The sequence below is a fragment of the Rhea pennata genome, chromosome 18, assembly GCF_028389875.1.
Source record: "Rhea pennata isolate bPtePen1 chromosome 18, bPtePen1.pri, whole genome shotgun sequence".
Classification (NCBI taxonomy): Eukaryota; Metazoa; Chordata; class Aves; order Rheiformes; family Rheidae; genus Rhea; species Rhea pennata.
Window position 1 is genome coordinate 12,257,586 of NC_084680.1, and position 25,899 is coordinate 12,283,484.

General features: G+C 58.5%; 1 protein-coding gene across 1 annotated transcript in view; it reads right to left on the minus strand.

Moving 5' to 3' along the window:
- Positions 1–24,412, minus strand: part of KCNT1 (potassium sodium-activated channel subfamily T member 1) — a 37,738-nt gene extending 13,326 nt beyond the window's left edge. The window contains exons 1-16 of the mRNA XM_062591317.1: positions 24,294–24,412; positions 20,314–20,679; positions 10,997–11,076; positions 10,345–10,444; positions 9,403–9,459; positions 8,986–9,034; positions 7,990–8,049; positions 7,180–7,254; positions 6,733–6,816; positions 6,170–6,264; positions 4,155–4,335; positions 3,009–3,173; positions 2,258–2,394; positions 1,742–1,805; positions 1,192–1,300; positions 280–388 (exon numbers count right to left, since the gene is read on the minus strand). Coding sequence (XP_062447301.1) covers positions 280–388; positions 1,192–1,300; positions 1,742–1,805; positions 2,258–2,394; positions 3,009–3,173; positions 4,155–4,335; positions 6,170–6,264; positions 6,733–6,816; positions 7,180–7,254; positions 7,990–8,049; positions 8,986–9,034; positions 9,403–9,459; positions 10,345–10,444; positions 10,997–11,076; positions 20,314–20,679; positions 24,294–24,412 — 1,850 coding nt within the window. The remainder of the gene's footprint in view (positions 1–279; positions 389–1,191; positions 1,301–1,741; positions 1,806–2,257; positions 2,395–3,008; positions 3,174–4,154; positions 4,336–6,169; positions 6,265–6,732; positions 6,817–7,179; positions 7,255–7,989; positions 8,050–8,985; positions 9,035–9,402; positions 9,460–10,344; positions 10,445–10,996; positions 11,077–20,313; positions 20,680–24,293) is intronic.
- Positions 24,413–25,899: the final 1,487 nt, after the last annotated feature.

Here is a 25,899-nt window from a genome sequence, read left to right on the forward strand (position 1 = left end):
GGTCACGCCAGTGTCAGCAAGAGATTTTATTCCCAGTCTTTAGAAAGGCCAATTCTACAAAAACGGCCAGACTCTCCTCTCCGGGCTGCAACTACCCCAGGGCCAGGAGGAGACGAAACAAGACGACGGGGCGGTGGTGCTTTCGCACCACAGCCCCCGAGCCAGCATTTCGGGCACATCTGCACTGAGATGCTCCCCTACAACAGCTGCTTTCACCCCCGCTGGGCTGCAGCGCTCCCAGCCCAGCCCAGCTCTCAGCCGAGCCCGCGGGGCACTCACTGTCCGCGGGAGGTGTGCACCAGCAGGGTGATGAGGGTGGAGGTGGCGGGGCAGACGCAGTTCAAGGCCAGCATGGCGTATTTGCACTCCTCCTCGCAGACGACGTGATCTGGAACGAAGCGGGGAGGCCGTTGCGGCCGGCAGCGCCGCGTTTCCAGGCCCCGCGCCGAGGGAGCGGCGGCTCCCGGGGCCCCGCCACAAACAGCGTGCGGGGAACGGCGCAAACCGGGTTGACGCAGGGAGGACCAAGGAGGCGCGCAGGGTGGAAACCTGCCGAGTGACCCCGGCCCCATCCAGGCCCCCGCGCGGCTGGCACGATGCCCGGGGCCGGGCGCCGGGCTCTGTCCTGTTCACAGGTCAATTATTTTCTTTACAGGTTGATTAGAGCCCCCAAAGGACGTGATAACGGATCTGATGGGAGGCCGGAGGCTGCCCTTGTTGCACAGGGAGCCGGCAGATGCGGAGCAGGATTGAGACCAACCTGCACCTGCAGGGGAGCGCAGGGACCTGGTGACCCTGTGGCAGGACCCTCCTCTGTGGGAGACACCCAAGGCGCCGTGATCCCCAAAGCGGGGCCTGCACTGACAACAGGTTCAGCGCTACCTAGAGCTTTCCAGGCACAGAAATTTGGCTTTACATTGACCTGGTCTACACCTATCTCCTCCGCCTTGGGCCAGCCCAGGACTCGACCCTCCCGCTGGCCCTGCCAATGGCTCATGAATGCTGCTAATTGCTCCAACCTTCAGCAGGCGCCTTGGGAGAAGAAAGGGGCTGAAGGTCCTCAAATATCTCCCCTGAGGCCCAAAGACACGGGAGGACGAGCAGGAAAGACAGCCCAGGACATTCAAACAGCCCCAGCCCGTGTCCCACGTCCCGGCTGCCCTCACCCAGACGCACAGCCCCAGCACTCACCAGCAAACTTGACATGAAACTTGTTCTCAGGCTTCAGGATTTGAACGTAGAGAGGACAGTTTGGAGCGAAATCTTTCACAGCCCAAGCTCTCAAGATGGTCTGATGGTCCTAAGGAAAGAGAAAAGCAAGAACTGCAACCTGACAGCTTAGCTCTCCCAAGACTGCCATGCCGAGGCCGACTCTAGAGCAACCCTGACGCCACGGAGAGAGACGCCAGCAAAACGGCCGCGTCCCGCTCGCCGCCCCGGCCGCTGCCCAAACCCAGCCGCGTGCGAAGGGAGCGCAGCCTGCCCGGGGCTGCCGCTGGGGAGAGCGCCCGCGCCGAGCCCGGAGCCTGCCGGGGAGCCGCTCCGCGGCGACGGGAGCTGCGCCGCCCCGGCCGGAGCGCGCAGCGTTTCGCAGCGGCTGCTCGCTGCCCGCAGGGATGCGGCTCCGGCTGCGTCAGACGCGGCGGAGCGAAACGTCCGCGGAGGGAGAGCTCAGGGCCGTGCCGCCGCCCCGCCGCGCGGAACTGAAACGCAGCCGGCACCCCGCAACGCCCGGCCTTACCGCCGCCGTGCGGTCCACCTCGTTCCGGCTGCTGAGGATGAAACAGGCTTCTCCGTTGTCCATCCTGCAAACACAGAGCAGTGACCCCGGGAAGCGCGCGGAGCCAGCCGGAGGCGCTCCATTCCCCCCATTCCTCCTGTCTGCTGCTCCGCGTGCAATTAAAACATCATTTTTCCAACCCAGCCTGAGCAGGCGGAGCCCAGGTGAAGCACATAAACCCAAGAAAGGCTTCTGAGACAGAAGGACCCCGAAAGCCAAGAAAAGCTGCACGTGCCAGATTGCGGCGGAGAGGAGGGCACGGGAGAACGCGCAGTCTGAGGAAAGGAGGAATACGTTTCAGCTTCCCAACTTCCAGGCCCGGATGGAGCACGCACAGCTGTCCACCCCACGCCCTGGGAAGGGGGCACGACACGGCGGGGAGACGGGCTGGCGGCTCTGGGGTTTCCTGACTTTGCTGGCCTCGCGCAGGCCCCAGCCCCCACCCCGGGCAGGCGCCCGGCACGCTGCTCGGCTCACTTGGCTCGCATGAGATCCTGGTCCTTCAGCGCCGAGCCCTGGAGGTAAATCACTCGCTGTGACCACAGAGGAATCTGAAGGACCCGCCGCACCTGGATATCCATCTCTGTTGGACAAAGTATCACCACGTAGTAATCCTGAAAGAGAGAGGTTTGCTCGCCTTGGTTTGCCCAGCTGAACGAGCTGGGACACAGCACTTGCTGCCTGAGCAAACGAGTCCTCCGGGGCCTTTGGCATTTGCTCCTAGTGCCATAATGCCATGTGCACCTGCTCTAGGGTCTTGCAAGGGTCATGAAAACATATCACCATCTTCTCCTCCCCATGCAAATCCAGTGCAGGCATACCCGGCTGCTGAGGTACGGAAGAGCCGCACAGCCACAGCCAAGCGGAGCCGCTTGCAATTAGAGAAATGAACACGATCGTGTAGATTGAATGTACGGAATCAAGCGAGTGATGGTAATGAAGTGTGTATTGATTTTGGAATGAAACACAAATCTAAAATGCGTCTGTGATGCTCTTGTCTCGGAGAGCCTGAAAGGTACAGGCATTTGCTAGGAGATCACGTGTTACATGAGGATATTCCAGTTAGAAATGGGTAAATCTGGAAGAGATTTATCAATTACGCATTCTGTTTCTGTGTAAGATCCCACATTAAGTAAAATCCTTACGTCTAAACAGTCTGTCTAGGCTCTCTCCATGTGCTTACGCAGCAGTGTAGGAGGCACGGGGCAGAGCGGCGGCCGGGCCCTACCTGCAGGCGCGGATGGGCGTAGAACTCGTTGAGGAAGTCCATGAGGAGATCAATCTTGAGCGAGCTGACGCACAGCACAACGTGCTTCTCCGTCTGGGCACGGTGGCGGCTGTAATTCCCTCCCGATTTCTGCCGCTCCATCCACAGGTACACGAGCTCCTCAAACTGCAAGCAAAGGCAGACAGCTTATTGCCCTGGAGGTGGGGAGCACCTCGGCGCCCGTTCCTCGCAACGGCCACGGCTGCTTCGCGTTGTGGGAGTTATAACACCTTATGGATTCAGGGATAGCAATAGCAGCTGCGGAAAAAGGAAGAGCAGGTAAATTATATGCAAGAACACCAACTGCCGAGACACAGGCAAGCGCCTGGCATGCAGAAGTGGCACGTGGGTGCGCACACACCAACAGCTACACGGGTGGGCAATGCACACACATTCACCAAGGGCGCACGTGCAAACACTGCCTGGGAAAGGTTCCTTCCAGGAAACATGGAAGGACGAACAGACACAGAGTAAGTGTGCACGCCTGCATGGACAGTGTGCATCTAGCGTTACTGGTGACTCCCCACAGCGGTCTTGCTTTCGGCCAGCCATCTTTCCAGCATGGTCACCCCAGCCTGACCACCCACCACCACAGCTCCTGCTGGCAACTGGTTGCTCTCCCAGGAGCTTGTGAACTGGACATAACCTGATAAAACACATGCACAGCTCCAGGCACCAGCTGTGGCTTGTTCTTTTGAAGGACAGCAAGAAACAGGCTTTTTCTTTCAAGTCCCATCAGAAGCCTTTCCCAAGGAGACCTCCTCAGTCCCTCAACCAGCATCCAGGTGGAAAGGGAACACCCAGGGCTGCTGCTGTGTCATTGCCACGGCCAGGACTGGCTGTGAGGCTTTGTTTTCTCCCAAACATCACACACCAACCAGGGCTCAACTGCGTTGTGACGGATTTTCAACACAGTGAAAGCTCGGTAGCATGGCTGAGTTTGCCTCTGTCTCCTCTGTGTTTCACCAATGCTGGCTGCTAATCAGAGCGTCAGGCAGCTGGAAAGCTCCCTCCAGCTGAAGCCGCATGTGAGTCACGCTGCCGCATATGTCACCGTGTCTAAAGCGAGTTCTAGACCCCTCTGCTCCCACAGCCAGTAGGTCTCACCTGGAGGGGCAGCACAACAAGAGCGACGCAAATCATTATGACGACCAGGAGCTGGGAAGGCCAGATCTTTGGTGTCACGTCTCCATAGCCCACAGTGGAAAAGGTGACAATGCAAAAATAGAAGGACTTGAAAAGGGAGAGCTTCTCTCCTGCTCTTTCTAAATGCTGGATGCCACAGGTCCTACAGGAGGAAAGCACATGTCACTTCATCCTCTGTACAGCCCTCCTGGAAGCATGAGCTCCACACACAGTGCACCCTTAACTCCCACTGAAGTCAATGGAAAACCCTAGAAGGTGACTTATTTCCTTGGAAGATATTCATCTGTAACTTGTGTTCTGCATCAGCAGTGGATTTACATCGTCAGCAAAAAAACAATCATCTAAATAAATTATGTCACTCACAAATTAAAGAGTTAGACTTAGCTGCTCACCAAAATACTATCAGAAAGTCTAGGTCCTGGTTCCTTCACAATAAAGCCATGTCAAAAACAGCATGTTGAACATCATCTGATGTCTGACTTCACTGATTCACTGAATATTGAAAAAATAAAAATAAAACAAGGATGCAACCAACCATCCTAATCAGCTTCTGGAGGGACTCAGCCTACATGAAGGGCTCTCACTTCTAGCTCTGAGGCTAGAAGAAGCATTGGTGCCTCTTTGATTAGGCAGCTGAGATAACCTGGCTGACTGGCAGTTTCAAAGGCATCTTGATGAACAGACGTGTCACATTAGTCTTCGAACCAAATCTAGGCCTGTCACAAAGGCCAAGAAAACACATCTACAGCCACAGCGGCAGGAGGTGCTATGGGCAAAGAGTACGGATGAGCCTAGAAATTATATTAGCCTTCAATATGAGAAGATTGTCCTTATTGTCAGAGACTCATGAGCTTAACAGCTCCATTTCCTGTCCTTTCAGCAGTTTAATTGGTATGGTGTGCTTCAAATCCAGACCAAGGGAGCCGGAGGAGAATTCAAGAAGCCTAGTTCAGAGCTGAGTACCCAACGGAGGAGAAGGACGCCTTTTCAAAATGATGCCCTTGTTGTTTGCAGTGCACAGGGTAAAGGCCCCAGTTAATTAGCAGGAGCCCCAGTGGCCTATTACACAAATGAATTCAGCAACCATGGTAACTTCTTATGAAGAACAGCACGTTCAGAGACAGGAGTGCAATGGGCCTTGATGAATGAGCCATCACAGCTGAACCAGTGTCCAAACCCATGTCCATTAGGAAATTACTGTCTTTGCCCTTGACTCTACGGCAATTACTGCCCTGCTCTGGGACTCCTGCATTTACATGCACTGTCTCCCTCAGAAAACTCACTCATCCTGACATGCTCCAATTAAAAAGTTTCTGTTAAAATCATGTAATTAGAGGTGGTAGTTAGCTTCTAAAATAGGATATTCCTAGTATTAAATGTTCTGGGAAACAAAGCAAGGTAAGGAGAAGGTCTGAGTCAATGTCTGCTGTGTGGCGGTGGCGGAGGCATGCAGGAGTCAGACCTTCTGCAGAGGTGGAGGCTGTTCCCAGCAATGCAGCTCTGTCCAAGTTAAAGTCAATTTACGGGTACTGAAAGCCTGGGGCCTCATTACAGCAGACTCAGGATTCCTCCTGATTTCAAAACTCTCACTCAGTTCAGTGGAACTGGGATTGGTACCATTAGTAAAGGGGGGACGTGGAAGACCTGTAAGTTCACTCTGATCAACAGCCCTGAAGTTACGCTTTTCTTAACATACACAAACCGCCAGGCTAAACGATCGGGCTGAAAGACAGTGCTCAGAGCCATGAGAACCTCCTCCAGCTTCCCAAGTCACCTGTCACCTCCCCGGGCCACCCTCCCTCCACAGCTGGGGTTATCTCCCCAGTGCTTGGCTGCATGAGCTGCCCCAAGGAGCTCCCACCAGCCTGGGGACCTCCGTGTCCCTCTAGTCACTGCTCCCCGTTTCAAGACGCTGATGTCCCTGAACGAATGCACTGGGAGGCAGGTGGTGTGGAGACACCAAGAGCAACACTTACCCTGTGAAAACAAGGCACAGCAGGGTGCAGATAAGAATGAGCACTTGGTTAAACATTGCAGATTGGGTCCTTTGTATGGCTCGGTGCAGGTCGTTCTGGGGAGAAAGGAGGGGAATCTCACCAGGTTTCCCCAGCTAAGACCCGCTACGGGTAAAGCACTCTGTAAAGCACTCCCCGCAGTCTCGCTGGCCGCAGCAGTGCAGCACAGACCGAGGTCAGGCCAGAATTTGGCCCTTTAAAAAGACAGTGCGTTGGCGCAAGGGCTGGCACCGGGTCACACCAGCCCACCTCCGGGATGCTGCAGGGAGCAGGCCCGTGCACGAGCTGTGAGAGACAGCTCAGGACATCGACACGGGAACGGGGAAATACCTCTAGTCCCGTTGCGTTACCACATCCCAAAGGCCACCGGCCTGGTCCCTACTCAGCCCACCGAGCCCTGAGGGTGGCAGAGCTGCAGCACCGGCGCAACCGCAAAGGCGGGCGCTGCTAGGGATTTCTGCGGTTTTCGTTACTGTTGCAGAACAGGCCAGGACAAAGCGGACCGGATACATTTGGTTACTTACGATCATGTTTTCCAGGGCATACTTGGCAAGCCAGCAGTTCAGAAAAACAGGAATGAATAAATTCCGTAAAGGAGGCCAGAATATCTACAAAAGCAAGGGTCACAGGTTGACTTCACAAACTTAAGAAAAAACAGTGTTATCAAAAAAGGTAACAGTCAGTTCTAGCCCTATCAGTGAGAGATTCATTTCCAAAAACCCCTGGTCTCTGCAGAGATCGCCACTGAAATCTGACATCGCTCCCTGGACTGCAGTAGAGCAGCTGAGAATAGAGGAGGTTTTGGGGCTTACACTCCAGAGAAACTCATTGTGTTGAAAAACACTGAAGCAAAAATTCCTTGCCAGCTTTAAATACTTGGCCAGACATCCCCCTTTCCTTTATTTCACCATTAAAACCGCAATACTTATTAAACTTAAAGCTGCTTTAAGATGTCAGCAGCGAATACTCACTGTGATAATAAAGGGCACTGTGTTGATCATTTCAAGGATGAACGAAATGCGAAAAATCTGTTCCCAGATGTTCCCCTGGAGAATTAAATAAAAAGCGTTAATTGAATAAGCCTAAAAATGTGCTCGAGGACGATTGGAAAGGTCCCTTCCAGAGCAGCCAGGAGGCTGCAGCCTTTCGCCTGGGGGAAGCAGAGGTGACGTTGGTGACGGCTCGCGGGAACGAGCCAGCCAGCCTCCCGAAACACCTCCCTTCTGCCACAGGGCAGTGCTGCCCGTGGCTGTTCCGGGCAAAAGGAGGGGACAAGGCCGCTCCCAGTGAGAGCCGGAGATGCAAGTCCTTAACGCAAACCCCAGGATCCCGCACAGGGGCCGCTGAAGCTGTTGGGAGCCCTGGGTAAGACCAAGACAGCTGGCACACCCGGGCTGGGCTTGCAGTGCTGACCCCGGATCCAGGCCTTGCACTTCCAGAAATTCAGAGTGCTTCAACCTAGGGGCCTTTTATTCAGCCCGCTATGAAGCCCCGTGAGCCTTTGCAAAATGCAGTCTGAATTTCAAGTGGGACAGAAAAAGAAGAGAACTGCTAGCTCAGCGCTGCCCGAGTCACGCAATAGCTCGGGGGGAACAAGAAAGCAAAGCAGGGTGGCCGCTCTCCGCGAGATGCCCCTGGGGCTGGTGCCCCTTGCGGGTGCCCATCCCTCTCCAGTGCCTCCGGAGCGCACACGAGTGGCAGGATGCTCCCGGCAGCTGGAACGCAGCAGCACAAATCCGCCCGGCTGGTGCGAGCCAGGCTGTTCCCGACGGGACGCTCACCTTGTAGCTGAGATAGATGAGCAGCATGGTCTCCAGGAAGCTGATTAAAGCTATGCTGACCTGCGGGAGAAACAGGGAAACACGGCTCAGGGTCCGTTCGATGCCTCGCTGCCCCCACCAGCGCCCTCCTCCTGCTTTGCACCGAGGAGCCTGCAAGTGCAGCAGATTTAGCCTCGTTTCTGCAGTTTTTCTGCAAACTTTTGAGTTTGAAGCATGAATTTCTGCTATGTGCAAGCAACAGATGCCTAGGACACCCCGAAGAGATTGAAATCAGGATTTCCATCTCTCTAGAGGGAGCTGCCCTGCTTGAAAATAGCCCATTACTGGCACCGCTGCTTCACGCTGGGCTGGAGGCGGCTCCCACTGCAGCAGCTGTGCAAAAGGGGCAATTTTAGTGGCTATTGAGTGACTCTGAGTTAAACCTCGGCCCCAGGGAGCACAAGAGGAGTCTGACCAACAAGAGCCATGATCCTGGCGTGACTATGTATAGGCACCACGTGGAGAATTGCCCCATATTACACAAACCGTCGGGGGTGCGCATGACCTGGGCGTGCAAGCTGCAGCATCCCTCCACCATCCTTAATCCTCGGAGCGGAGCCAGCGCCGGGGCTGCAGGTGGGAGCTGAGGGCACGCAGTGCCATCCCTGGAGCTCCCCAGCTCCTTCCTGGCCCCACAGCTCCTGGCCAGATGCTCCCGGGATGGGGGGGAGCTCAATGGCATCCATGTGATTTTATCTTCCTGCAGACTTGCCTTTTCTATCAGCCTCTGGGAGCTTCACCCAGGCTGTTGTGCTGCTCTGAACAGAACAGCTCGTTTTCTACTCACAAAAAAAAAAAAAAAAAAAAAAAAAAAAAAAAAAAACACGTTTTGTGTCTGTTCTAGGCAGAAATAAGCACAGAGAAACGCTGACAGCAGAGCATAAACCCACACGACATAACTACGGCACAGCTTCTGCCGTGCTTCTGCATGAAGGTGCCCGAGGTCTGGACACTCACCTGGACAGCCCATAGGGGCGTTTTCCTGTCCACCCAGAAGATGTGGGACCTGTAAAGAAAATTCACTGTGGGGCTACGTCCCGCCTCGTCAGCAGAGCCGTTACCGCCCCGGGGACGCGGCGCTGCGTCCTCACCGACGGCCCCGCGTGGCACCGTGGCGGAGGGGGATCGCCCAGAGCAAAGCGCCGGCTTTGAAAGGCCAGGCTGGCTTTGGCCCACCGCAGGTCTCAACCCGCTGCAGACGCCACGAGCTTGCAGGGGCCGCGCAAGCGGGCAGGGCCCCCGGGCCGGGCTCAGCCCGCCGCGGCTCCCAGGGCTCGTCGGCGCCAAGCCCGGCGCGTCCTCACCGGGCGAACCTGCCCGGCGGGGCCGCGTTAACGCCCCGCGCCCGGCCGGCCCGCGCCGCGCGCGGCTCACCAGTTGATCTCGGCGGACTGGTTGAAGAGCGTGTAGTTCTGCTTCTCGCATTCCCAGCTGGGGCGAGAGAAACATGGAGCGGGGCTCAGCGCGAGGCGGGCGGAGGGGGCGCGGGCTCCCCCGGCCGCCCCTCGCCCGGGGCCCCCCCGCCGCTGCCAGGGGCCGCAGGAGCCCCGCTCGCTCAGACGCTTTGGACCTCCGACCGCCAAAGGCTGGGCCCCATCGGGACGCTTCCCTCGGGCGCCGGCCTCGGGCGAGGGGTTGCTGCGGGGCGCCCGGGCGCAGCGCTTATCCCGGGAGCGCCGAGCTGCAGCAGCCACCTCCGAGCCGGTGCCTGCGGGAGGTCACGACCGGCAGAAGCTGCAATTTCCAGGGAAAAACGCCCGGGTGCCCCGCGCTCCGGGCGCCTTCCTGCCGCCGGCGTTTACGGGCCCCCCCGGCACCATCCGCCCCTTGCAGCTGCTGCGTCCCTCCAGGCGCGGGGCCGGCCCTTCGGAGGCTGCGCCCCACGGCCCGCGGGGCCGAAACGGCGCGGGGCCGCGGCTGCCGGTTCCCTCGGAGCGCCCCGGCTCGTGCGGAAAAAACCCGCGTACGTGAGATAAGCAAAGCAAGGACACGTTAAAAATAGGCTTGCGCCCAAAGGCGGAGCAAAGCCGACGGACGCGGTCGCCTGCCAGCTCGGCGGCCGAAGCGGCAAAACGCGCTTCCCTCCCGAGCGCTGAACCGGGGTTCAGCGGAGGCGTCCGCAAGGGCCCCGGCGGTCAGAAAACACCGTCCGGCGCCGGCGGGCGGGCGCGCGGCTGCGCCCCGGGGCGCGCGCAGCTCCTCCTTACGGGCCGCCGGGGAAAAACGCGGGAAACGCGGGAAAACGGGCGGGAGCAGAAGAACGAGCAGCTGCGGCGCGGGCACCCACGGGCGGCGTGGGGGCCGCGCGGCACCTACCAGCCCACGCCCTCCTCGGGGTTGTCGAGCAGCACGCGGACGATGTACAGCAGGCAGGTGAGCAGCTTCAGGGAGAAGTTGAAGAGCCGGATCCTCAGGCCTGCGGGCAGAGGACGGGGCGAGCGGAGGTCGGCGGGGGGCCGCCAGCCCGCACCCCGCCTGCGCGCGGGCCCGCGCTCGGCCGGCCGGGGAGGGGGGGGACTGCATCGGGCACGGGCCCCGCATCCGCCCGCCGCCTCCGGAGCGGCCGAACCGGAGCGGGGCCGCCGGCGGCGGGGGCTCCCGCGGCGCACGCGGCTCTCCGCGCCTCTCGCCCTCGGCCAGCGCCGCGAGGAGCCCGGCGCTCGCCCGCTCCGTCGGAGACGGACACGGAAACCCGCGCCAGTTCCTGGCTTATTGCTCGAGTTACGAGTGAGAAATTCCTCCCGTTTTCGTGAGAAGCTCCCCCCGTGGGCATCCCGCGGTGCTGCGCTCGAGCTTTCTAACAAGCCGGCGCGTAGGAAGAGGAAACGGAAATTCATAAAGGAAGCAGCGGATTCGCTCCGGGCGGTTAACGGCGTCCCCAAGAAGGGAAGCAAAACCAGCCGCGTGCGGCGGCGGCGGCGGTGCCGGGGGCCGGGCTCAGCCCCGCTCCGCGGCGGCGGGCACTTACTCGAGCGCTGGTTCTTGATGAAGAACAGCTTGAGCCGCTCCTTGAAGGTGTTCTCGTTCACGTAGAACTCCACCTGCACCCTGCGGGCAGAGCCGAGACGCCGTGAGCCCCCGCCGCCCCCGCGCCGCCCGCGCCGCCGCCGCCGCCGCCGCCGGCATCAGCGCGCTCCAAGCACAAACCTGATCGCCGAGGGGAAAAACTCCCTCCGTTGCTAAGATACCGTAATTTGGCCCTTCCAGAAAAACCCAGGAGCTGCCAACTCTGAATTTTAACGCTCAGAGCCGCTGACGCCTGCAGCGCCCAGACACCAGGCCGGGACAGACAGACGTCTCCCGGGGGGATCCTGGCTGAGCCCGGCGGGAAGGCGTCACCGTCAACGTTGGAAATACCCGGCCCAGGGCTACGAGCGCTGGCGGAGCCGGCGGGCTCTCGCGTGCTGCCTTCTCGGACCCCCATTCCCCCCCACACACACCCCGGGTTTCTCCTCTCGCCCCCACGGCCCCGAGACCCCGCAGCCGTCCGAGCGGCGCAGGGGCCCCCAGGGCGCAGGGGGCAGCCGAGAGCCGCGGCCCGGCGGGGTCTGTGCTGCCGGGGGGGGGCCGAGATGCTCCAAAAACGGTCCCAGCCCCGTGCAAAGCGGCTCCTTCCTTCCAGCCAGGGGTTATAGGCTGCGCTCGTGTCTGCTAACTGCACGCGAGGAGAGATGTTGGCTGGTGCCTCCGATTTGTATTCCACGCGGGACTGAGTCCGAGCGTTTCTAAGCACGGAGTCAAGTGCGATGAGTTTGCAATTTCCCCTGTTTCACTGTATTCAACACCAGAGTCTCTCAGGGAAGATGCTACTATTTTAACTGCCTATAAGAGACCATCAAGCTCTCATTAATCAGGCGCCGACTGACCAAGGCAAACAAATTCAGAGCAGCGCTCGTTAAATCTACAACCCCGTTTTTTTCACCGAGGCAACTTCCAGGCACGTATGGTGCCGGCTCCAGCCAAATTCGCCGCTTGGCACGCACGGTACGGAGTCGTGATTGATTACAAGTGGCTGCTAGCAGCTCTAACGAAAGAGGAACAAACACATATTTGCCAAGCGTTAATGCTGAGCTGTGCCGGCAGGGGACAGGGAAAGGGTCTTGCAGAGGCGCTCCCAGTGCCGGGGACTGCCGAGCCCCCAGGCGCAGGCTCGGTACCGCCAGCGCGCCGGGGCCGCTCGCCGAGCGCCGGCCCGGGAGTCGCCCGGCGTCCGCCCAGCGCAGCCCGGCTTTGGGATGCCGCAGAGCAGCTCCGCGGAGCTTCTTGGAAACTCCCTCCCGAGGCTGAGCTGGCACGTCTTTAATTCACAAGACTCTTGCGCACAAAAAGCAGATTCCTGGCTAGAAAAGCACCGCCCCCGGCACATTAGCTGTGATAAAATTTGCTAGGGGCTGTAAAACGTTACACGTTTTTGCCGTAAGTCAAGTAAGGACGGCTCTGGCTCTTCGACTCCACGCGAGAAGCTGGCTTAGACCGGCGGCACCGGCGCTGGCAACGCCGGGAGGAAGGGCTCTCCAAGACGGCCGGTGGCGAGCCGCGAGCGGGGACGCCAGCGTGCTGCGCCGCAGCAGCGCCTGCACCGGGAAATCCCGCAGCACCGAGCGAGCGAAGGCGGGGAGAGACGGGGGCACCCGCGGCGGCCGCCCCGGAGCTCCCTCAAGGCCCTACCCGACCCCGAAGGCCTGCAAAGCGCGCGCGACGTTCAGCGCACGCGCGGCCCGAAGCGAAGAACTTGGCGAGCAAAGCTGCGCGCCTTGAAAGTAATCGTTTCCAAAGCCGGACTTCTCAAATAATTTATCAGTGCCAGGGCATAAGTCAGCCAGCTGTGGCTGCTTACGATACCGCGTGCACGTCTCTCTATCCAACACGTCCCCGAAACGGTGGGAATTGCCCACCAGCTAAGGCGCGAGCGGCGGGCGTCCGGTTCCTCGGCGCCCCGGAGCATTAGGCAGGGAGACGCTCTGCAGGCAGGACTCGCCCCGGGCGCTCGCCTCCCTAACGGAGGGACAGCCAGCGCCACGGATCTCCTCGGCAGACAGCCGGGCTGCTGGTGCACGGCACTGCAGCCCGCCTCCAAACCAGGACCGTCAACCCCGGCTGGCAAAGGACCTGAAGGATTATAAGGGATACATCTTCACGCGATGGATATTCTCCAGTTACAAGGGCAAGGGAAGAAGCAGCGGTGCTGGGCAATCTGCTGAAGCTGGCCCCGCGGGGAAGGCAGGCGGTCTATCCCCGCGCGGAGGGGCGACCTGCGCCGCCAGCCCGCGGCGGCCGGAGCAGCGCTGAATTTCCAGGCTGCGTTTTCCGAGCGTCCCGGCTGGCTGGGGGCTGCTTTCCGCAGAGCCGCCGCGGAAACCGGACACCGGCGGCAGTGCCGGCCCGCGCCCGTCCTCGCCAGCGCTGACGCCGGGCGCTTTTTAAAGCAAACCTGCCTCCGCGGCGGGGGCCCGGCAGAGCCGGGGGCTCCCCGCGCCCGGGAGCCCCCGCGCCGAGCCCTCCGCTCCCGGGGGCAACTGCGGCTGTTATGCACCTTATAAAGCCTGAGCAATTTCGTCTTCATCGCTCGGTTATTTATTGCACTTTATTAATCTAAGGTTAGCGGCAGTTTGCTCGAAGACGACGAGCTTCCCCCAAAACAGACACAATAATCGGGTCTGCGAAGTGCCGAACGCCAGAGCAAACCGAGCTCCGTCCTCAGCCGTCAAAACAAGGTAGCAAGGAAAACAGCCAGCCGAGCAGCTCGGTGCCTGCATCTCCTCCGGACAGCCGGGAAGAAATACGTCATGCTAAAAAGCAAGTAAAATACGAGGAGCAGGAGCGGACAGCGCGCGAAGCCACGCGGCAGAGCTCGGGGCAGGCGCCGCCGCTGCTCCCGCAACGCACCGGCCGAAACCGTCTGCGCGCCCGAGACTTACATGGGCGCTGCGGAGGGAGAAGGCCCGCCTGCCGGCGCGCCACGAGCCCCGGCCCCGCGCCGGCCGCCCCGCGCGCCCGCGAGGCTCGAGGAGCTGCCGCCCAGCGCCCCGCGCCGGGACGCGGCCCGAAGCCCCGCGGCTGCCCGGCCGCTCTCTAAAGGTCTCCCGCGGCCGCGAGCGGCTTCCACCGTCTCGGCAGGATTGAGACATTTCGCCACGGGAATTGTGTCTTGAAATAAGCGTGGCTTTTGGAAGACGAGAAAAAAATATATATATATATTAGTATCTTTCTGCGGGCGAAATCCGTGTTATCACACTACAGCTGGGCAGGAAAAGGCGTTCTCAGCCCAGGAAAGTTCTCAGGAAATTCTCCCTCTCATGTAGCAGGATGCAAACGAGACTCGTCAGAGGTTTTCGGGGCGGGGGGGGAATAAAAGAAAGAGCAGAAATCTCTGCAATCTGGCGGCTGCCAACACCTGCTTCTGCCAAGGCAGCTTGGTCCCGGGGGAGACCCTGCTTCGGCCGCGCGCTGCGGCTCAACCTTAAGCGAGGCTCCGCGTTCCCCCCCCCCCGTGCGGCAGGAGGGGCCGGAGGGGGCAGAAATTCGGCCGTGACGCACGACGGCTGGAATTAAACTCGCTCAGCGTCCGTTCAAGCTCGCCGGCGATGGACTGCCGCTCGGCCCCCCGGGGACGCGCTCGGCTGCCGCGGGGCCCACGCGGGACCCTCGCCAGGGCTGGGGGGCTTGGCGGGGGGGGGGGGGCGGGCGCGTTTGGCGGCAGCGCTTCCCCCTTCCCCGGCCGCCGAGACCCTGCGCGGCCAAGAAATTCATGCACGGCACTTACTGCGAGAAGGAGGAGTCCGCACTGAAATCTTCGGCATGAGGCCTACAGAGCAAAAGCATCACAACAAGTGAGACAAACAGCAAATAAACCATTAACGCTGCTGGGCAGAGACCGGAGCGAAGGTTGGAAACGTGTTAGAGGGAACATCAAGAGCCGGTGCCTGCCAGGGCAGACGCCCCGGCCCTGCCGGTGCTTTGCTCTTTTAAGGGCTCAGCTCTGCAGATAAAAATGTTCTTTTATGCCTTAAAAAAAAAAAAAAAAAAAAAAAAAAAGAAAGTCTTGCAAATTGTATTTCTGTGCCTTTTTAAATTGATTTCACACTTTCTGGGAAGAAATTAGATTTTGCAAGGTGCAGTTTGGGGTATTTGTGAGAGGCTGGACACCGCGTTTATCCCGAAGGCACCTCTAAAGAAATGCTTTCGCCTGCACAGGAGACGATGGTGAACGGCAAACAGAAGGAAGGGACAGGGAGGAGCACACGTGGGGCGATGGGGGCGACGACGGGGAGCACGCGGAGCACGCCGGGGCGGCGGGGCAGAGCGGAGCCGCCGCGGCGGCGCGAGCAGGAGCGGAGCAGCACCGACGGGCACGAAGCGTCGCCTGGAAATGCTGCCGTGACCCCTGCCGCCGCGCTGCTCCCCACGAACGCCCCGGCAGCGCTAGCACGGCATAAAAATGAGGCCGGGCGGCGCGGCGAGCCCGCTCGGGCACCCTTAAATACCTGCGCTGGTGCCTCCTGGAAGCGGTGCTGATTTTCTGCAAGTTTCCACTTGGCAAGGCCAAATTTGCTGCCAGGGAGAAAATTCCTCTAATTCTCCAAGGCAGCGCAGGCCGGGGGGACCCGGCCGCGGGGACGCGCCGGCGGCTCCGCGCAGCGCCCCGCGGCCGAGCCGGGGCTACGCGCACCGGTGGCTGGGTGCTGCCTGCCGCCCCGGGGGGCCCCGGGGCCGGGGGGAGGGAGCCCGAGCAGGGCGGCCGTGCCGTGCCGTGCCGTGCCGTGCCGAGGCACGCGCTGCAGCCCGCGCCTCCCCGTGCCGCCGGCGAGAAAGCAGGCCACCGAAATAGCGCGACGTGAGAGGCACAGATGGGGCGAGACGAAAAAGGAAAGCAGACGGCGGGGGGGGAGAGCAAAGCAGAAGGAGGGAGGAAGAAGTCCGAGGAAGGCGCGCGCGTGCCGGGAGAAGGGCCCCCCCACCGGGCGCTCCGGCAGAGCCGAAGGAGCAAAACCGCGTGTATATTCACCGAAGACACGGGCACCCCTAAAGGCTGCGTGCTGGAAAGACCCCGCTTTGTTACAGAAAGGCTAAAAAACGAGCGGGGATTTCCTGCCCCCGGAGGGGGGACGGGGCAGGGCAGCTCGGCAGCCCGTCCAGCGGCACGGCCGTCCGCCCCCCCCCCCCCCCCCCCCCAGAGACCGTCTCTGAGCAGCCTCACGGTTACGGGGAAACGGTTTTAATGGGCTCAACAGCCCTGCTGGACCTTTCCGCGGCTCTGATAGTTTCTGGGAGTCGGAAGCTGAAAACGCAATTAGCAAGATCTGTTCGTTAATGCCTGGCTGCTCCTTGGGGGAGCAAACACCGGTCGGCGAGGAATTGCGCTTCCAAGCAAGCGCGGGTGGTTTCCTCCCTCTCGGAAGTGCTCTCCGTCCGGGAGGTGCTGCATTAAACTCTCCCTTCCGATCTGCTGCTATTTCTCTCGCCGGATTGCTGAGCAGGCTCCAGCCACGTTGCTCACGGTAACGCAACTGAAGCAAAGTCCCATTTTTCCTGCCAAAAATACATCGAATCGACAGACGAGGCGCTGCGGAGGGAGGTGGGTCTGCGCAGGCTGAAGAGGAGAAGGCGTAGGAAGGATCTCACTGCTCTCTCCAGGTAGCTAGCGGCAGGTCGTGGGCTGAGGTGGGCCAGCCGTTCCCCAGGGCCGCGCAAGGAGCCAGAGGCAGCGGGCCCAAGCCGCAGCACGGGGAATTTTGAAGGGATACGAGGAGAAAAATTATTCACCCCAAGAGTGATTAAGCCTTGAAACAGGCACCCAGAGGCTGCGAAATCTCCACCCTTGGAAACTGTCAAAACTCAGCCGGAGCAGTCCTCAACAGCGTGCTCCAGCGTTAAAGCTAGCCTTGCTGTGAGAAGGGGGTTGGGTGCAGATCTCCAGAGGTCCCTGCCAACCTCAACAATTCTCCTTTTCTTCCCCAAACCTTAGCATTTCAGGCCTGTTTTTAAAAGCACAGTTTCGAAAGGTTTCAAATAACAGCATCTCCTAGCTCTGCAGCCTGCCTTCGCAATGACTCCAGCTCCCTCAGTTCTCCCAGTACCTAACGCGAGATAGAAACTATCAGTCTGTCCTGGGTGAGACCAAAGGTCCACATTGCTCCGTAGCCACCAGAGACCAGGGCACAGGCTTACAGAAGGAGCCAAAAGCAGGGCACCAAAACGTGCCATTTCTCCATGAAGCCCTCCTAGCTTCCAGCAAGCCTCAGTCCAGCACAGTTAAGGCTGATGGCACGTCTCTCTGGTTTTTAGGGGAGCAATCTTTAACTCCAAGCAGGGAGCAGGTAGAGAAACCACAGTAGCAGCAGCTATTGGCAGCTCAGCAAACGGTTCAAACAGGCAGGAGAAGAAGCACGGGGTCTTAGAAGAGATACACAGTGCCGCCTGCCTCTGGCCTTCCCGTGTTTTAGGACAGTTATTCAAAACCAGATACTTCAAGGATGTGCTTACAATCCCCTAAGAGTATCGGCTTGCCCCAGGATGGCTAGTGGCCAGAATTTCCCGCACTTTCCAACAGAGCTGCATAAACAGGACACGATTATCTTGCAAAAATGTTTTCTTTACATCCACATGTCCGGTATTAGAGAGAGGTCAGCAGTCCACAGAACGAGATCCAAGCACAGATATTTATACGTCTTTAAGCCTGCCAGCAGCTTCCTCTTAAACACAGCAGCCCTCAACCTGCCACCCTGCAGCACTGTGCCGAGACGCGCTGGAGCCACCGCTCTGGATGTCAGGGACGGCTCTGAGCTCCCCTTGCTTTGCGGTCAGGCATTGACTAGCACGTGGCTGCGGATCCTCTTCAGGTGAATCTGTGCCCTCCTCTCCCCCTTTGACTTAGAGCCCCTAAAAGCTTTGAGATGCAGCAATGACTAAGAGAGAGAGCAAGAGGTAAATAAAGCAGGTGAGAATAAACTTCACTGGCTTCAGTCTCATCAAGAAGACATCCCTGGGAACATGTTGTGACCCAGCACCACCTTTTCCTTCCACTATCACCTCGTAACTCCCAGTAACAATTGCTATTGCTCGACTCAAGTCTTGCTGCTCGCATGTGGCTTTGGAGGAGCCAGAACATCCTAAACATGCTACTCATTATTGCCAAAGCAATCCTCCTTGCTGTGTTGCTTGCCTATGCAGTGCAAGAGAAGAGCACAAATTTCAGTCTTAACTGCCAACTCAGTTACCAAGAGGCAGTGCACCGAGAAGTCAGAAAGCAGAGCAGAGGAACTGGGACACCATGTGAGCGGGGGCTCACAGGGCTTCACCCAGAGCCAGCGAAAGAACACAGAAAAAAACATCGCCATGAACTGCTCTCCCCCTCGCTGGCAGTGTGCAAGTCACTACCCCTTCCTTTCAGGAGTGCGGCAAAGGCCTGGAAGTTCCAGTGAAACCTAGAGAACTAGGTTCAACACTCGCTATGCCTTTTAGAAAGCCTTGAGGTACCCTGGTGTCCTCCATACACTTAGCCTTCTGGCAAGGGTCCACTGAAACACTATAGTTTTATAATTTTTGGAATTGTTCCTGCCTCAAATCCAGTGCAGCCTTCCCGCATCCCTCCTTGGCAGCATGTTCTCCCCGGAGGATGAGGGGCAGCAGCTCTCTGCAAGCAGATGCTTGGCTACCTGGTCTCCGTTCCCAGCCTGGGCAGGAGCTCACCCAACCCTCAGGCTCAGCAGAGCAAAACCCCCTCCTGCCTGCTTACACCCAGCTCGGTAGCAGTAGTTACAATGAGCTTCCAGGAGCCCCTCAGCTGAGCCGTTTTCTGGCCCCAGCACATCTGGGTTTGAACGTCCTAGCACTGCTACAAGGAGAAAAATCAACAGTGTCTGGAAGGTCACGGAGAACGAAGCAAGCTCAGTCTGGGGCTTTGCCAGCAGAACGGTTCTGGACCTGCCCTCAGAGGTACGTGAACCCCCGGAACAGGTCAGTCTTTAACGTCCCTTTGAGGCAATGGAAACAAGTTAGGAAACGAGAGAGAGGAGTCTGACGAACCCAGGGAGCAGAGGGAGGTTCAGATTGCTTCTCAAAACACAGTGAGACCACACACGTTTCACGGCTTTGCCCGATGCCTATCTGCAGCTTTCCAGATACGAAGGCCCTTTCCCCTGGAAGGCAAAAGGCAAGGACCCGCGAGATCAGAGTGCCTGCTCACCAGGAAACCCCATGGGTGCCATCTGGAGAGCTGGCACAAGACACCGTGCACAGAGACCGGCGCGCCGACTTCTGCGAGCAAGCCAGGACGCTGCCGCCGGCCCCGGAGCAGGCGGCACGCGCCCAGCACGGCTCGCGCCGGTGAGGTGGCCGCAGCACCCTGGCTCCTCCAGAGCGCGCCCACCTCCTTGAGCGTCCCAGTGGGGACCACGTCTGCCAGTCCTGTGCTTCTTGCTATCATCCCCCCAGCCCACCGGTGATACATGTGAAGATCTGGCACGGTTAATTCCTGCCAAGCAAGTAAAAGTCACCGCGAGCAGAAGCTTTCCTACTGTGCTAACTTGCACTGGGAAGCTGAACCAGAAACTGCACCAAATTACATCGTGGAAGACATATGGCACACAATCACAGGTGAGGCAATTTTGGCTGAGGAAAAGAGCATGGATGGGCTGAAAGGCTGAAGACAAAGAGGTGAAAAATGAAACAAAGTAACATAAACAGAGTATTGACATATGCACCTTTATCATAACAAGGAGACCTGTCTTCTTCTGAAACAGTGCAATTCAAGTACAGTGCGAAGCATTTTTATCCTTACGAAAAGCAGCTCATTTCTTTCTGCACATAGCAGCTGTGTGCTTGCAGAAAGAGGCTGCAGCATTTTGCATGCTAGCTTCTTCTTTTTTTTTTTCCCCAGTTGTAAATAAATTATTCCTCAAATGGGGGATCAAGCATCTCTTCTTCCAGTCACAAACATGGTGCTTATGCACCGTGTGTACTGTGGTGTTAGCAGTGTCACGCTGCCCAGATAAGGCACAGCGCACGTTAACAGGGCCAGGTAGCAGCCCTGCGGTCTTAGCGCTGCCATTCGGATCTGCTTTTGGCACGAGAGAAACACGGAGAACTTATAAAAAATTTAAAGGAACTGGCTTTCTTCTGCTCCGGCAGCCTATTTCATAATGCAACTTTGGGGCTGGGGTGGATCTCTAAAGCAGCTTTCGCCCCCCAGCCCGGGGGGGGGGGGCACGCATCCTGCTCCTCTTGTTTTCCAGAGGACGTGCTGCTTGCCCCCACCCTCCGAGCCCCGCCGCAGCCCTGCGGTACCTTTGTCCGACGTCGCTCCCCAGGGATCCCAGCCTCCGAGCCGGCAGCAAGGGGCTCACCCCGTGGGCATCGTCCGCCGCGCCCGCTGGGACGGGCTTCACGCGCGAATTGCTCTCCGAGGGGGAATGCTTCAGCTTGGCTCTTGCCATGCTGCGAGCTTCGGCTGCCTCCGCTGCTTCCTCCTCTTTCCCCCCTGAACTCTCCCGTGCATCGCAATCCTCGCTGCGTTCGGCGGCGAGCTGCCGGCACGTACCATCTCCCGGCCGCCTTCGCCCTCCCCACTCGCAGCGGCTCAGTGGAACAATCCTGCCCTGTACATTTATTTTGGTAGTGAGGGGAGTCAAGGCAAACTCGCTGGCCTTGCCGCTGCAATGGATTTGGTGCAAAATGAATGAGGAAACACTCACGGCGCAGAAATCTCCAAAATGCCTTTGTTTAATAAACAGTGTAATTGCCTTGGCTGCCACCTTTTTTTAAAAAAAAAGGGAGAAAAAAAGACTGCATTGCTCTTATCTTCACAAGCTGGGCAGGGGCTGAGGGATTATTTTTTCCCCATTCCTGTTTTTCGGTAGCAACGTGAGGGGGAGGAAGCTATTTTATCTTACTCCTCTGTGTAAAGAGCAGCGTGCGGACTGCGTGCCAGGGAACAGGCTCCGAGTGCTGGGCTTGCAGACGCGAAGCAGCGGATCAAGGTCCCCTCCTCGCTGCGCCCCTGCGAGCCGCGCAGACGGGCTCTCGCCGCTGCTCCCCTCCGAGCCGTCACCCGTCCCGGGCAGCTCTCGGTCGCTGCTCGCCAGGCCCCACGGAAACGGCCCCCGCAAAGGTGCACGCCGGCCGGGGGAGTCGCAGGCGGGAGATACGCGGAGCATCGTGACCACCCAATGCGCAGGTGGGACGGAGGGACGGAGTCCTGCAGGCCACCCTCTTTCTCGGGATGCCCCCAGGTCGCAGCTGCTCCTGCTCACACTGGATGGCACCTCTCAAAGAGCATCTGCCTGCTGGCCCCAACCATACCGGAGCCCTTCAGGAGCCCACAGACAGCCCAGGCAGCCCCCACCGGGCTGTCAGGCCATCCCAGGTGGCCAACAGGGCCACGGAGCCTCAGCACCAAGGACAGCAGTGTCCCACCGCACGCCACCGCCCCGCGCCACCGCCCCGCGCCAATGCGATGCACCATCGCCACAAGCCACCACTGCATGCCATCACCACGCGCCATCACTGTGCCCCAAGGCCATGTGCCATCACTGCCCTGCCATGTGCTTTAAAGACCTGTTTCTCTCACTGACAACCAGTGAGACATCAGCCCAGCCCAGCTGCTGCGCAAGGGGTATCGATGTGAGCTGAGCCAAGCACTTGCTGGAAAAGCTCCTTAGAAAATCTTGCAGGTCAGAAGCTCCCATGCATCTCCAACGGCAATGTCACTCCTGTGCTGGGGTGCAACACTCCCAAACCATTCTCTTGATGGTGAAGGACACGGTGCAGCTGGAGGCAACAAGGGCTTTGGTTTTGCAGGGGAGGCTTGGAGGAGGTGTTCAAAGAATCTTTGTTTTGTTTTGTTTCTGAGAAGATGGGAATCCAATGCAAATACAAGATTTCCTTAAAATGATCATAGGCGCAATGACTCAATCCCTCAGCACCTAGAAGGGTCTTTCAGGAGCTTGTGCAAGGACAACTGTGCAAGGGCTCTCCTTGAGGTAAGGGTGGGAAGCTGTCCCAAACCAGGAAATACAGGATATGAAATGATCTACTTGTGGTATGAAAAGCTGGCATTTTCCTTTGGTGCCAGTGTGTGACCTGACCACAGAGCTGCTCGTGCTGCATCCGCACTCCCCCAGAGAGCCTGTGAGAGCACCGATACCACTGCCCTGCACCAGTCTCCACTAACCTGCGAAGAAAAAGGCAAAGCCTTCGCTTCCTCTGCTTTACCAGCAACAAGTCAAGCACAAGCTCTGCTTGCTCTTATTCCGCTAAAGTCAGTGCCCAAAGACGGTTTATCCCATGACACAAGGCAGCCGATGGCTGATCTGAGAAGAGGAGCCAAGTCCCTGTTTCCTGTTAACCAAGACCGTATTTCTCTCCTCAGAGTTTTACCTCTTACTAGGATTTCACCGTAGGACATACATTATTTCAACGTCTGGAAGCACAAAATGGATAAAAAAACCCCACAGCCCATTTACTAATGTGCCAGCTTTTAGCACACATTTAATTTCTCCTTTTGCCTCAATATGATTCATCAAATCAGCTCAATGCATTCGTTCCCTAACAGCCGTTCCTGTCTGCTTCGTGGTTTGCTTCAGCCTCGTCTTCCACTCATCACTCTCTGTTTACTCCAGGGTGCTGTTTGCGAGCTCCCAGCTACAATCGCTGCCCTCGGCCCTGTGGATCTGGCCACGCACAGCTCAGGTCTCACGAAGGCACCCGGACACCGCGAGCTGTTGGCTCTAGGGCACGCGGGTCTCACTTCTGGGGAGCTATCGGGGACTTGTGCTTTGCTCCGTATTCCAAATTCGAGAAGAACAGTAATTTGGGGATAGAGAATGGGTGTGAAAAGTGGTTTATGCTTAAACTATAATCTCAGCACCAGCGCTTTCAAGCAGCGGCAGTGAGCAAAAGAGGCATTATGGAACAGCTCGGTGAATTTTAACTGAAAACGGTAACTCTCTTGTCACACTTTTAAACTTCTGCTGTACAGGAGGTGACAAAAGCACATCAAGGAACCCCTTGAGAAACTCCGCTCCCACCTGCGGGAGCCTCTGCAGGTAGATGCTTCTTCTCTTGAGTACTTAAACACAAGCCAAGGCACAGACCAGAGGGGAGGGCGTGAAGCGGCCGAGCAGGGGCCGGCTGATGCCGAGCAAAACCCCCCTGAGGCAAAGCCACGCGAAAAAGCCGCTACAACGGGACTGGGGAATCAATCTCCGTGCTGCGGTTTTGTCAGAAAAATACTCCAATTTGCCCCGGAGCCCGGGAGCGCCTCTCCTCCGCAGCCCAGGCACTACAGGTTTGGGCCCGAGGCGCGGAGGCGGCAAGGGGCTGCACCGAGCCCCCTCCTCCTGCTGCACTTTCCGAGGGACGGCGAGAGCGAAAAGATCGACAAAACACCGACTCCGTTGCATCAAAGTCCAAACACGAATCCCTCTGGTCCAGAAACATTTGCATCGCTAAGCGAGTCCCGGACATCTGACTGCAAGCCAGGAAATCACCACTTAATTTTAGTTTGTGAGCCCACTGCAAACTGCTGATTTCTCATTCCAGCATCTGCATTACGCTGAGACCACAGCTGTGCTGCAGGCTGGGGCTGGACGGCTTGGCAGCAGCTGCACTGGTAATAATATTTCTGAAAATGTGATTTAAAAAGAAAGAGGTTATGATATTGCTGAAAATGTGATTTAAAAAGAAAGAGTTTTTTTCATTATTCTTAACTGAATCCACAGCAACTGTATCATTAGATATTTTCCTTTTATCTCGGTACCTTTCAGTCCCAACTGCCAAAACTCCTTTTATGCACTTATTCATAATTAATAAAATGTGATTTAGGCTGTTATAACCAGCTGATATAACAGGAAGGAGCTTTTTTTATTGTTTCCGACAAATAAACCTGTTAGATACGACCCAAAAGCATTAGAGTGCAAAGCTTTCTGCAAGAAAAGTGGGCAAAATATCTTTAAAAATGTTTGGAAATCTCCCTGAAAAGCACACGCTCCACGGAAAGATCCTTTAAACAGACGCAAAAGAGAAGCCGCGTCGTGTAGGAGTGCACATTTTGCTGGAAAACTCTGGACTCGCCGGGGAGGCTTCACCGCCCGGGCGCCTCGCTGCCGAAGCTCTGCGCCTGGCGCTGCCGAGCCCCGTGAGCAAAGCCCCGGCACGGCACGGCACGGCACGGCACGGCACGGCGCGGCACGGCACGGCGCGGCACGGCACGGCGCGGCACGGCACGCGGACCCGCGGCAGAGGCTGCTCCCGCCCGGAGCCCCGACCTCCGGGAGTCGGCATCCCCGAGCCCCGGCGGGGTTCCTCGCAGCTTCGCCGTCGCCACTAACTCCTCGGCAGAGCCACCGCTGACTGCGTGTCGATAACTCCACGAATTTAGCACCATGACGGCAGCGTCTCGGGAAACGTCTTCAGAGAAGCATCCAAAATTGCTCTCGGCTCCCCGCTCCCGGGAGCAGCTTTCAGGGAGCAAACACGCGCTGCGCTGAGGAACGCCCTTCGCTTTCGTCACCCCGGTAGTTTCTCCTCCAACATCTGTTTCACTTAAATGACAAATTTACCAACAAGAAAAAAAAATGGCAAAAACAACCCGTTCGTGCGGTGCCCGGGCCCCGCGGGGCGCCGACGCTCCTCGTCGGGACGCCGAGAGCGCGTCGGGAAGGCTCTGCCGGACCTCGGCGGCCCTGGGGTGGCCGCCGTCCCGGCACCGCCGTGAACGCGGCCGGCAGCGGGCCGCAAGCAGCAGGGCGGCACCGCGAGAAAGGATTTCGGCGACGGCCCCGGCTGCGCTCGCAGCGCCCGGAGGATTCTTGTTATTCACTGCTGTCGCGTCGCGGCCAAAAGCATAAACCAGGACCTCGACCCTGTTCCCCTACAAGCCTGTAGCCTAAACAGGGCCATAATGCGAGAGGGAGGCAGAGAGGAGGACAGAGAAGGAAAGAGGAAAAAGAGCCTTAATGACTTCAGAGGAGTTCGTTAAGAGTTGATGGCCTCTTCGAGCCCTCAAGCCAAGCAGCTGGAAAGAGCACTTATTTAAATTCGGTTTCTTCCTAGCACAGCAGGCTGCAGCGGAGGACAGCAAGGGCACCCGGGAGCTGAAGATGCACCCGGAGCTGGGAAAATCTCCCCAAACGCCTGCACTTCACGAGCGGCTGGAGAGCGCAGGGGCGTCGAGGCGGAGGCGGCTCCCGCCCCTGCGCCCCGGCAGGCTGCCTCGCCGGCGGCACTGCTCCGCAGAGGAGCAGGAGGAGGAGGAGGAGGAGGGGGGCACGCGGCGGCAGCGGGGGGCTCGCGGCGGGAGGAAGCCTTGGGAGAGCTCGGCTGGTTACGCAAAGCGCCGAAAGGCGCGCAGAGCCGGCGAGCGAGCCAGCCTTCGGCTTCGCTTTCGAACGGCACGGGGTTTGGCAGCGCCTCCGGGACGCCTCGGCCGCCGGGGCCGGACCGCGCGGTCCGGGCTGAGCCCCGCGAGCCAGCGGCGTTTCTGCAGGCGGCTCCGGGGCGAAGCGCCCGGGCGGCTCCCGGCACCGCCGCGGGCCCCTCGGCAGCCCGCGGAGGGACCTGCGGCGCGTCCGCCTCTTGAAGCAGCTCCGGCACCACCAAAGCGTTCGCGAGAAGTTTCTTACGTAACCGAGAGGCACCGAATCCCAGAACTGTCATCGCTGCCTTTGCAAGCCCGTTTTTACCTCTCCAAGTGTGGCGCGCCCGCGACGAACAAGAAAGCTGCAGAATCAGTGTGTTAACCTGGGACTGCTTCACAGTGGCTTTTGGAAAAAGAAATAGAGCAGGTGCCAAACAGATGCTGGGTAAATATCCCTACGGAGTCATGGTGCATCAGGCAAGAGGCTCCTATTTCTACGGTGCATTTTACGTGCT